Here is a 12,799-nt window from a genome sequence, read left to right on the forward strand (position 1 = left end):
ACAAGAGACACATGCACACAAATACTTGTGTGCTCCCCTGCACACACACATGCACACGCACATAAGGATTATGGAACACGTGCACATTTTGGATACAGAAACTTTCTTTCAAAACATGCAGCACGATCACAGCGAACCCTGGTATTAAACACTGGTATTAACTGCTGTAGTATTAGTGGCATGAACTGTGGTTAGTGAATTGAGCCAAATATTTCACATCACCCTGGAGAAAATCTTCTACAATGCCAGAGGAGGGGATGGCTTGTACTTAAATTACTATTTACCGAATTCTCTTTAAAATTGCACACTTTTGACCTAAGTTGTTTGAAATTGTTTACCCCTTTCAGGTTTTTAGGACTCAAAAATCTTATCTTTCTCCCCCTCCTCCTCCCAACAGGCATATAAGGGTTGCTGTGTGCCACAACGCGGGTTGTCTTTACCTAGGGCTTGTATATTTGCTTATGCTCACAATAAAACTCCCTGTGACGTAGCCCAGAGCACTCTTCCCCCTTCCTTCCTTCCCAACCCACCTCACAAAAGCCATACAGCCCCCTGGCCCCTAAAAAGCCATGATTTCTGCTCTCGTATGTGCAACCCCGGCCTTGTGCGCCGCAATCTTTTTGTTAAAAACTTGGACAGGACACAGGAGGAGTTCATGTTTACATCCCGGTAAACGTGCAAAGGGGTGAGAAAGGCTATTTAACTGAAGTAGCCAGGACCGTTCCAACGCAAGGAGGTAGTAGTTGTTGAGCAGGTGGTTATTTTTCCCATGAGCAAGAGAAGAAACCTCTGTGATGGGGCAGAATCATAAATATTCATAATTTAAAGCTGCAACTGGACTAGGAGCTGGAAGTACTAGGGGCGGGAGCCCTGCCAGCCCCCCCACACTCCCAGACCCCCCATCGATTCCCCTGCCTACCCCAGTTCCCAGCATTTAAAGAAAAAGCCCCAGTGCTCACTGGGGGCTGCCAGGTGGTGGGGGGGGTGATCCCCGGTGACCCCACTGCCCCAAGCTGGATGGTGGGGCTGATTTAAATATAAATATAATATATAATTAGATAATTATTAGTAAATGTTTAGGATTGTGAATCGAAGAAAGCTGACAAAGCCAGTATGGAAATACATAGCGCCCGAGCGAGGGACGGACAGTAGAAGGATGGGGGTGCGGAGGGGAACGCAGCTAGGTTACAGGCAATACAATGTGAGCCAACTAAGCCCGGGGGGAGGGGAAGGGGGGAAGGGGAAAGGGGAGGGGAGGGGAGGGTGTTCGTGACGCTGAGTGAGAAAGAAGATAGATACACACAAACCCGTTACAATGGTCCGCAATGGTGGAACAAGCGGTCCGAAGAAGAAGTGTCTCCATCCATACAGAGTCTCGTCGCGGGTGTCCTCTTCGGGTGGAGCGGGGTCGTCCATTGCTGAAGAACCCTCTCGAAGTGAAGGTCCATGTGGTGCGGAGGGGGCTCAGGCGGTCCCCTCTGGGTCCGGTCCGGCGGCGGTTCGTCTGGTGGGGTCGGTGTACTGGTTCCACGTAGATGTCACGGGACCAGCGGATGGTGTTCAACACCATGAGGCAGCGTATCAGCTTGGCGTGGCAGGAGGGAGACGCGGCAGGACGCAGGACGCTCCCGTTGCTGGGCTCCCAGGCTCCGAGCGTTCCCACAATGACTGCGTCGACCGTCACGTCATAGCCACGGCCCCTCAGGGTGTCGGCCTTGGGGCGTACTCCTCCCACTTGCGAGCCCAGGCGTCGGTGAAGGCTTGGCGCCGGTTCTCGAAGGGGATGGTAACGTCCACGACCATGACCTTCTTGGCCTCCTCGTTGGTGACGATGATATTGGGACACTGTGGCAGAAATGTCACCATCTGTGTCCCTCTCCAGAGACCTGTCTCTGCCTGCGTGCAAGGCTTGTGTTGAATCCCTCAGGGCAGGGATCTCCCTCCCTTGTCTACATGACAAAAGCCTGGGGCCTGGGAGGTGGATGCTCTGCTCACCTGGGGCCAGGGGAAGCCCCGCTCACAGGCCCAGGTAGCCAGTGATGCTTTTTTAGATTGGTCGGCTTGTGGCCAGCACTGGCAGCTTCGATTAGACCGGGCTGCTGAGGTCAGAGACGTTATTTAAAGGCCCGGGCCAGGAAGAAGGCAGCCATTAGCCATGCGGTCATCCAGGTGAATCTGAACCCGGCTCTCTCCTCATCACCGCATGCTCCAAGAGTGCCCTGCCTCCAGAGGAAACAACAACCACCTCTGGACGATGCATGTGAGTAAGCTATCTAGTATCAGGCTAGATATTTAGCTTCAGTAACTCAGATGCATGTTTAAAAGGCTACCATCAGCCACACGGGTTTGCTCTATGGGATTCCTCTGATATTCCTCTGATACTGCTCTACCTTTTACCCTGTTTCCGCCCTACCCCTGTAATCAATAACGTTCTCCTTTGTGATCGGTGTGGGAGACTCATTGAGGGTGGGTCTAAATTATGCCGAGGAGGCCCCTTAGGTCTGTGGACTAAGGGAGACTTTCCTATTAATCCCATGACTTGAGAAAGTGCCCCAAGTGCCTGTATTGGGTCTAGGACCCGTTGGATGATCAGGCCTGTGTTCTCCAAGGTGCGCAGAGCCAGGATTGAGTCCAGAGCCTTGGATGGTGGCAGCGGGAACCCCAGGCTAGCGGGTGTGCCCTAGGGAAGGGGTTGGCTGGACGGGAGGCACCCCTGGGAGGCACTCAGAGCCTGGAAGATGGTCGGGCGCAGGGAGGTGGGCGGCTCAAAGCAAGAGCGCCCCCTACTGGCCCACCACAGACGCATTTGGCTCTCGCAGCCCGGGACAGCACCTCTTGTCCCGGTGGCTGAAGCGGACGGCCCCGTTCAGAGGCGGGCGCGGTGGAGGAAGCGCCAGTCTGTGAATCACGTGAAGCTCCCGCTGGGCATGAAGTGGTTGCTGGAGTCCCACTTCAAGGCCACGTCGAAGACCTGGTCTAGTTTGGCTCCCAGGTCGCCGGCATACTTGTTGCAGACGGCGTGCTTCAGGAACCTCTCCAGGAAGGTCCTCGTGCGGGGGCGTCACTGTCCCAGGGTCGGCGTGCGGGGCTGGTTGCAAGGAGACTCCCAGCTCATGGCGCTTCTTGGTCCAGGTCCAAGCGCAGCTGATGCATTTCCCAAGGTGGCGCATGGCGTTGCGGGCTCGGCTCCACAGCGAGGCAAAGTCCCTGCTTTCTCTGCTGAGCTCGCCCTCCAGCGAGCTGCTGAGGAAGGTGGCCAAGTCACGTCCGGTTGGCTGCCTCCTGATCCTCTTGCGGGTGGTCTCCTTGAGGGTGCTGGCGACGATGGTATTTACTGTGGCATCTGGGCATGTCAGGAGGTGGAAGGCGTGGGTGACCACCGCGATGTCGCAGAGGTCTCCCCTGCGGGGTACGTTGGCACCACCCTGCCAGGAGGGGATGTGCAGCACCTCGTTGCTGGCCCTTAGCGGCAGGTGCAGCCGCTTCTTGAGTAGCCGCTGGTTCTCGGCGTCCGCCTTCTTGAGGCGGGTCTAGGGGACCGCCGAGCCGCTCAGAACAAACACGACGCGGGGGATGAGGAAGGTGTTCACCGCGGCTATCTTGTGCCAGGGGGCCAGCAGGGACGAGGTATAAATTTATACCTTAGCCAATGTTGTATTAAATTTCATATTAATCTGATTCATTTTTAAAAAGTAAAAGCTACTTATAAATAAATTTAAAAATCAGATGTAAATAAGAAAACCATTTTTTAATTAAAAAAAAATAATTCGCATTTTTCTATGCGCCCTGTCTTGTGCACAGGGGAGTGACTGCTCCTGACAGGAGGCGAGAGCTCCCACGGGTGATCAGTCTACTCCCAGAGCAGCACATGAAGCTCCTCTGAGGCCACACTGGGCACTGACTTGAGCCCAGCCTGTGCCCAGCCTTGTGGGTGTCACAGTGGGTGTCACAAGCGGGACCCGGGAGCCCTAAAGTGGGTTCTGGGGACGGTGCAGAACTGCTGCGCCCGGGGAGATAGGGCAGGGCAGAGAAGAGTGGACAGCACTGGAGACATGTCTCATCAGTTAGGATCCAGGTTTTCCATCTGCCATAGAAATGTGAAGTAAAACCTACATTTCCTAATTTTAAGGAGAATACTTCATATTTTCTCCTTTTAGGGAGAAAAACAGGAAAGACAGGATTCCTCTTGCAAGCTAGCAGAGTTCCAGCCTGCAAGTGGCTGTGGGGAGCAGGGATTAGGCAGGGGTGTCGTGCATGTGCGTGTGCACACGTGTACATGTCAGCCAGGCAGCATGAGAGCAGCCCCTGCAGGTAATCGTGGCCGGGGCCGGGGTCTGTGCCACTTGCAGGACAAAGGGGGACAATCTCCCAGCTCCTGGCCTGGTTTGGAGGGAGCCCCAGTGGGAGCAGGTGGGGGGCAGTGCCCAGCTGGAGCACCACGGGGCCCTTGCTGCAGAGCCACGGGGAGGAGGGGCTGGGAAAGGCAAGGAGGAAGGAGCTCACACCTGAGGCCATTGCTTGTTGGGGCCCTCTGTCCCATTATCGGTCTGTCTGGTCCTTGTTCCCCATCCCGTGCTGTAGCTGCTAGACCCCACTTCCCTCCCCGAGCGGGAGGCAGAGCCCAGCAGTGCTGGGGGTTGCCCCGTGTCTGTCCCAGGCAGTTGCCGTCTGTTGCTACAGGAGGGGGAAACACACTGATGTCCTGAAGGCCAGGGCAGGACGGGCCCGCTGTGACCACTCTGCTTTCCTAAATCCTGTTTGTTCCTCGCTGGTTTTTTTTCACTTTTTCTTCCTGGAGGAGAGAGCGGGGCAATTCTCTGTGGTGCAGGGACCCTAGGCCTGGGGTAGGGACTATTTCCCATGGTGGAAGGATTTGCACTCCCAGCCTGGCAGCACTGTGTGTGATGTCACAGCGGTGGCAGCCGTGTAAGTGTGACGTCAGGCAGGAGGCAGGGCAGGTGGCCCCTGGCGCCCAGCTGGATGAGCTGTAGGAGGCAACAACACGCTCTGCGGTGCCTGGTGCCTTTGGGACGGTGAGGGTCCAGGTGGGCGCACAGCCCTGGTGAGCTGCTGCGGGGCTGGGGACTTTGGGCTGTTCCTTTCCAGCCCCATGACCCCAGTTGGGCACAAGGCAACCCATGGGGTCTGAGTCTGTGGGGCAGCCTCTGGTCCCAGTTGCAGTCCATGGGCAGCTCCCTCTGTGCTGGGACAGCATCACGACACGCACGCGCCTTTCCCCTCCTGGCTGGCTCGGGGTGGGGACAGGGATGGGCGGAGAGGATTTTTCCTTCCTTCTGGTGGGGCAGCTCACGCCCTCTGTAGCTGTAAGGCCCCCTCTCCACGGCTCCTGCCTGAGCTGGGCTGAGGTTTCCTCCATGGCACTGAGCTGCTTGGGAGCAGCTGCGTTTCCATCGCGCTGAACCACCTGGAAGCAGCTGCTGCACGTGGGGGTGAGATGCAGGACCCCCCAGGCTCCAGGCCAGCACCGTCCCCTGAGGAGCCTGGGCACAATGTGGGTCTGGGCCCTGTTTGGGCAGTGGGGCTGACTGCCTGGGGTGGAGGAGCTGCCGTGGCAGGAGGGGACCCCAGCTTTGTCTGGACAGGCTGCAGCTCATGGTAGGATCTACCCCAACCTGCTCTGACACCGTCCCCGTGGGGCGGAGTGGGATGGTGCACCTGGTTGGCCATCCCATCTGTCCCCTCACGGCTCAGTGACCCTGGAGGCCTCGCTGCAATATTGATCAATGTATATGCTGCTCACACAAAGGCTTTGCTAAAGCACTGGACAGAGTCAGCCTGATCAGTCAAACTCCTGATGCATTAACTCTTGACAGAAGCAAACTTGGGATCAAGGTGTGGGGCAGCCCAGTACCAGGATGACAAGGCTGGAAAGGGAACGGCCAGATCAGGAGGTTAAAACAAGCCCTTGGACAGCTTCAGATGTTCACAGTACTGGATATGCTTTGACATCTTCCCATCGTAAGAATTACTAACAGGTGGCAGGCTGCTAGGGGGCCTTGCCACAGCCTGAGGCTAAGTTATACACAGCGTTGGATCCTCACGATGATTACAGATGGGCACTGCAGCAGAGGATGTGGGAGGAACCCAGCTCAGAGCACGGGGCCCCTTTTATCCCTCTCCTGCAGCAAAGGCGGACATCCGTACTGGATGCAAACTCTGACAAATACAGGAACTAGCAGATGCCACGATGTCATTCTCTGAGTCAAGATGGTCCAGTCCCATGGCTCACAACAGCCTCACTCCAGGGTGACCCTTCACTACAGCTATAGACACCAGCATGAACAGCACGTCGGAGCAGATTGTCACAGGACAGCGCCTGCCTCGGTCCGTGCTGCTCTGTCCAGGTCCTGGTGCGCTGGGTACTTGCAGGGCCCATCCCCACAGCTGCTCACAGCCTCCGCTGGGCCTGACCCCCAGCCCTGGAGCAGGCAGGAAGAGGAGAGGCTGAGGGTGAGAACAAACGAAACGATCCTGCCGGCTGAAGGGGAGTGGAGCGCACACCCATTGAGTTTGCAGCCTTGGTTTCACGTCTGCTCCACCCCACAGCATGGAGAAGCCGATTCCTGGTGTTACTGCAGGAGGCACCGCTGTGCTTTCACTGCCAGATATGACCAGACAGACCAAGGAGCTGAAGGAGCATCTTCCTCCTAGTCCACCTCCAATACCTCTATGACCAAACCAGGCTTCATTCCTTTCACGTCCTCCAGCTCTTGCTTTGTTTCTGCATTTCGTTTACAGAGGCTCAATCTTTGGGGGAAAATGAGCAAAAAAAGAAAGAAGAAAAGAAAAAGGCATTCATTCTCTCTGTGGGCATCTGTAGAAGCCATGGACCCCAGCGCACCGCACACCAGGGGGTCTTTGGTAGCACAGGCCTTGTCCCGCACCAGCTCCTCAGAGCCCGAGCATGGAGCAAGGCCCCCCGTCGCAGGCCCTGCACAGGGAGAACAAAAGTGTGGCCCTTGCTAATAAGAGCCCCAACCCCGGGGCCTCCTGAAGCCCGCAGCGTCTCTGTCATTCCCACCCCTGCTGCTGCTCCCACCACCACCAGCTGCTTTGCACTGAGAGGAACGGGGAGGACAAAGACTGGGTTTTGGTCTGGAGCCTTTTCCTTCTCCCCACCCCACTGCCATGGGCAGCTCTGTTCAGGGCACAGCACATGCAGGTGGGACTGGGCAGCCCTTCCCCGGGGCTCAGCCCTTCCCCACACAGGCTGTTCTGCTGCTTTCTCTGGGGCTGCTCCGTGTGCAGAGGGGGTGGGAGATGCGGTCTCACTAATCATCTCTGCCTGGAAGCAATATCACCTAAACTCTTCTTGCCGTGTCCTACAGCCCCTCCTCTCAGGCTGCAGTAGCACCTTCCCCTACAGCCTGGTTTGGCCGCTCTAAGGAGAGGGTCTCAGCAGCGTAACACACCCTCCAAGGGAGGCTTCCTTGTTCCCCACCACGCAGGAATGTTTCCGATTCATGGAAGTGCTGTATTTATTCCGGTCCAAGACAAGGTTGTTTTCCCCGTGCATCGTGGGAAAAAAAGTCCCTTGTCTTAGATTCAAGTAGTGGGAGTGGGGCAGGTTGGGGTGTAGGAAGGGGCTGCTGCAGCTCTGGCTTTGGACCCATGCTGGATGTCCTTAATTGCATCCAAAAATTTCACTAAAAACTGTGTGGTCACCACACCCAACAGAGACCCACAAGCACAGCCCCAGGTGTCTCCAATCAGCCACCCAATTCCACTGTCCAAACACAAGGACGAAGACACCTCGCCGTGTTGAGCGTTCCCAGAGAGACCCTAGCGAGTGCCCGCAGGAAGCGCCAGGCCCCTTACCGCAGTGTCTGCAACTTGCAGCTGGGATGTCTCAGTCCCTCGCACAGCAGCCGCACGCCGCCAGCCCCCAGACCAGAGTTATCACGCATGTCCAGCTCCTTCAGGCTTGGGCTGGTGCTGAGAGCAGCAGCGAGATCCCCACAGCAGGCAGCTGTGAGACGGCACCACCCCATCCTGGAGGAGAGAGAAGCACGGAGCAGAGTGAGCAGGGCACGAACGAGGCCATGGCAGAAGCTGTGACAGGCAGCCCCTGCCACTCGCTTCTCCTGAAGGTATTGAACATGAAGGACCAGACAGGAAGGTCCACGGTTCACCTTTGAAACTTGGACCTTTCAAAGCACGGTTTGTGTGTGTGTGTGTGTGTGTGTGTGTGTGTGTGTGGGTGACTGAGAGAGAGAGAGGGAGAGAGGAGGCACATGGTGTGTGTGTGTGCATGAGGCGGCACATGGATGTGTCTTGGTGAGCGAGCAGGCACTGGGAGTGTGTGCATGCATGCATGTATATGTGTGTGCATGAAGAGGCATAGAAATGCGTGTGTGTGTGAGGAGGCACATGGGGATGTGTGAGTGTTAGAGGGCGCAGGGGGAGTGTACATGCATGTGTGTGTGTATGAAGAGTGGTGTGTTTAGATGCGTGTGAGAGAGAGAGTAGGCAAACAGGTGAGTCATGCGTGTGTGTTTGGGAGTAGGCACCGGGCTTTTTCTTTGGTATGTGAGGAGGCACAGGGTAAGTGTGTGTTTATGTGAGAGGAGAAACATGAGGGGGGGTAAGGAGGGACACAGGTTTGTGTGTGTGAGTGTGAGGAGGCACAGGGGATGTGTGCATTCATGTATGAGTGTATATAAAGTAGCACAGAGGGGTGCATGTGTGTGTGTGTGAGGTGACACAGTTATGTGTGTGTGAGGAGGCACAATGGGTGTGTACGTGCATGCATGTGTGTGTATAAAGAGGGGTGTGTGTGGATGTGTATGTGTGAGAAAGAGATAGGTGGCACTGGGGGGTGTATAAGGAGGCACATGGGTATGTGTATGTGTGTACGTGGAGGCTCAGGGGGTGTGAGAGGAGGCACGGGTGTGTGCATGTGTGTGTGTTTGTGGGCAGAAGCACAGAGGGATGTGTGTACGCGAGATAAGGCATATGGTTATATGTGTGTGAGCAGGTACAGGGGTGTGAAGGCACAGGGATGTATACGTGCATGTATGTGTGTGTGTATGAAGAGGGGTGTGTCTGGATGTGTCTGTGTGTGAGACACAAGAGAGAGAGGAGGCACTGGCATGTGTAGTGTGTATGTGTGTATGTGAGGAGGCACAGGAGTGGGGTGTGTTTACGTGCATGTGTGGAGGCACACAGGTGTGTGTGTGTGTAAGTACGAGCAGGAACGGGGGGTGCATGCATGTATGTGTGTGTGTGTGTGTGAACAGGCACAGAAGTCTGTGCACTGCGTGAATGTGTGTGAGCATGAGATGCAGCACTGGGGTGTGACTGTGTGTGAAAGAGGAGGCACTGGGCTGTGTGCACGTGTATTTGTGGAGGTAATGAGTGTTTGTGGGATGGGATGTGTGAGGAGGCATAGGTGAGTGTGTGTGTGTATGTGAGGACACAAATAGTTGTGTGTGTAGTGAGTCACTCAGATGTGTGTGTGTGTGCAAGTGTGAGCAGACACAGGTGTGTGCCTTTATATATGTGTGTTTACCAAAAGGCAGATGTGTGTGTGCACACATATGGAGGCACCGGGCTGTGTGCGGGTGTGTGTGAGGAGGCACAGGGGATGAGTGTGTGTCTGTGTGTGAGTACATGCACGAGATAAGGTACTGGGGTGTGTCTGTGTGTGACAGAGGAGGCACCAGGCTGTGTGCATGTGTATGTGAGGAGGCAGAGAGTGTCTGTGTGTGTGTGTGCACGTGCGGAGGCACAGGAGTGTGTGCTTGTGTGAGGAGGTACAGGGTTGTATGTGTGTGAAGAGGCACAGGGGTGTGTGTGTGTGTGTGTGTTAGAAAAGAACAGGGTTGCATCCGTGTGTGTGTCAAGAGGCATACGGGGGTGGGGGGGCGGTGAGAGAGAGAGAGAGAGAGAAAGAGAGGCACGAGGATGTTTCGTGTGTGTTTGTCAGGAGGCAATGGGCTCTGTGTGTGTGTGAGATGAGCACTGATGTGTTTCTGTGTATGTGAGGAGGCACATGGTGTGTGTTTGTATGTAAGAGTGTGTTTGTGTGTGTGTGTGAGGAGGCAGAAGGGTAGATTTGCATGCATGTATGGGTGTGTGTGTGTAAAAAGGCAAAGAGGGGTGTGTGTGTGAGAAGGCATAGGGTGTGTGTGTTTTTCTGTATGTATTTGTGTGAGAGGAGGCACTCGGGTGTTTTTTGTGTGAAAAGGCACCTGGATTTGTGTGTTTGAGTGTGAGTAGGCAAAGGATGTGTGTGCATTCATGTATGTGTGTGTATGAAGAGGGGTGTATGTGGATGTGTGTGTGCCTGTCTGTCTGTGAGAGAGAGAGGGGGGAGGCACAGGGGTGTGTCATGTGTGTATGTAGGCAGCGGGCTCTGTGTGTGTGTGTGTGTGTGTGTGAGAGGAGACACAAGGTTGTGTGCATGTGTGTAGGCATATGGCGGGGTGTGTGAGAGTATGAGCAGGGACAGGGTGTGTGTGTGTGCATGTTTGTGCGTGTGCTTGAAAAAGCAGAGACGTGTCTGTGTGTGCGTGTGATCATAAAACACAGCACTGGGGTGTGTCTGTGTCTGTCACACAGGAAGCATTCACACACGTGGGCTATGTACACGTGTATTCAAGGAGGCACAGGGTGGGTGTTGTGGCGGGCCAGCAGGGGACGCTCCTGTGTTGAGCCGCCCACCTCCCTGCGCCCGACCACACGTGGTGGCAGTGGTGGGATGGCGAGGCAGGGATCAAGGAACTCCGCCTGCCGGACCATCTGCCCTCCCAGGACAAGGACCAGCTGCTCGCAGCGCTCAAGGACTTTGAGACTGTGTTCTCTAATAAACCAGGTAGAATGGACCTGGCGGTACACTTGATAGAGATGGGCAGCCATCGCCCTATATACTCCCGACATTACCCAGTCAATGAGAAGGTGAGGCAAGAAATAAAGAGGGAGATCGCAGAGATGGAGGAGTTGGGGGTAATCCGGCCTTCAATGAGTCCCTGGGCCAGTCCGGTGGTACTCGTCCGGGAGCAGGATGGGACCATCCGGTTCTGTGTGGACTACCAGAAGCTGAATGCCATTACCACCCCTGATGCGTACCCTATGCCCAGGATGGACACTTTGCTGGATCGCCTGGGCCCAGCCAAGGTCATCTCTACTCTCGATCTGTCTAAAGGATTTTGGCAGATGGCCCTGGACCCGGATGCCATAGCCAATGGGGCTATGGGGCTATACGAGTTCACAGTTTTACCTTTTGGTTTGCGCAACTCTCCTGCCTCTTTCCAGAGACTGATCAATAATCTGCTGCAAGGATGTGAGCAGTTTGCCATGGCTTACATCGATGACATCGCCATCTTCAGTCCGGATTTCGAATCGCACCTGACTCACCTGACCACCGTGCTAGGTAAGATCAAGCAAGCTGGTCTTACGGTGAAAGCCAAAAAGTGCCAGTGGGCACTATCGGAGGTAGTGTACTTGGGTCATCATGTGGGTGGAGGTCATATTGCTCCCTTGTGGGACAAGATCGAGGCCATTAAAGACTGGCCACCTCCACAGACCAAGAAGCAAGTTAGAGCCTTGTTTGGCCTGGCGGGTTACTACCGAAGATTTGTCCTGGGGTTTGGAGCAACCGCAGCCCCGCTGCACGAGCTGACCAAGAAGGGCAGCCCGGAGTCTGGAAGCAGGGGTGCCAGGAAGCATTTGACACCCTCAAGGCTGCCCTGGTCAAACAACCGATCCTGAAGGCACCGCTCCAGGATAAACCCTTCTACGTGGCAACGGATGCCTCCGACGTAGGACTGGGAGCTGTGCTCTTACAGGAGCACCAGGAGACACGGCACCCCATGGCGTACCTCAGCCGGAAGCTGATCCCTCAGGAGCGGAGCCTGTCCTCCATCGAGAAGGAGTGCTTGGCCATCGTCTGGGCCCTGAACAAGCTGAAGCCCTACTTGTGGGGACAGCAGTTCACCGTCCTGTCGGACCATGCCCCACTGCAGCGGTTGCAAACCATGCACAACACCAATGCCAAGCTGCAACGTTGGTCTTGGCAGCTGCAGGAATTTAATTTTACTATTGAACACATAAAAGGAAGCCAGAATGTGATAGCGGATGCTTTGTCACGAAAGGACTCTGGGTAGCGGGTCCTTGGGACTCAGGACTAGTGAGGAGATCACTAGTGTAAGACTGCCATAAAGTTCTATGGTTTCCGTGTGTTATTTTCTTAACTTGTTTCATGTTCCAGGTTTTTCCCTTTTCCTTCTTCTGGCATCCCGTGGGAACTCCCTGACCCGACACGCCCGGACCCACGGCCCTGAGAGGCCCCGTGTCCAAGCTTATAAAGGGAGGGGGGGAAGTGTGGCAGAAATGCCACCGTCGGTGCCCCTCTCCAGATATCTGTCCCGGCCAGCCTGAGAGGCTGGTGTTGATCCCTCAGGGCAGGGATCTCCCTCCTTGTCTGCATGACAAAAGCCTGGTGCCTGGGAGGCGAGGCTCTGGTCACATGGGCGGGGGGGCAGGGGGAAAGCCCAGCCCTGCCCACGGGCCCAGGTAGCCAGGGATGCTTGGCAGATTGACCGGTTTGTAGCCAGTATTGGCAGCTTCGATTGGACCGGGCTGCTAAGGTCAGAGAGGTTATTTAAGGGCCCGGTCCAGGAAGAAGGCAGCCATTAGCCATGCATTCATCCAGGTGAATCTGAACCTGGCTCTCTCCTCATCACCGCATGCCCCAAGAGTGCCCTGCCTCCAGAGGAAACAACAACCACCTCTGGACGATGCATGTGAGTAAGCTATCTAGTATCAGGCTAGATAT

The 12,799-nt window shown here is 55.5% G+C and overlaps 1 protein-coding gene across 3 annotated transcripts in view; it reads right to left on the reverse strand.

Moving 5' to 3' along the window:
• Window positions 1-1,054: 1,054 nt before the first annotated feature.
• The window catches only part of LOC132245689 (NACHT, LRR and PYD domains-containing protein 12-like), a 70,751-nt gene continuing 59,006 nt past the window's right edge, over window positions 1,055-12,799 (reverse strand). For all 3 annotated transcript variants that reach the window (XM_059718362.1, XM_059718361.1, XM_059718363.1), the window contains 2 exons: window positions 7,840-8,013; window positions 1,055-6,768 (listed from right to left, as the gene is read on the reverse strand). In XM_059718362.1, coding sequence (XP_059574345.1) covers window positions 6,669-6,768; window positions 7,840-8,013 — 274 coding nt within the window. In that variant the 3' untranslated portion in view covers window positions 1,055-6,668. The remainder of the gene's footprint in view (window positions 6,769-7,839; window positions 8,014-12,799) is intronic.

This window comes from Alligator mississippiensis, chromosome 15 (assembly GCF_030867095.1).
Source record: "Alligator mississippiensis isolate rAllMis1 chromosome 15, rAllMis1, whole genome shotgun sequence".
Classification (NCBI taxonomy): domain Eukaryota; kingdom Metazoa; phylum Chordata; order Crocodylia; family Alligatoridae; genus Alligator; species Alligator mississippiensis.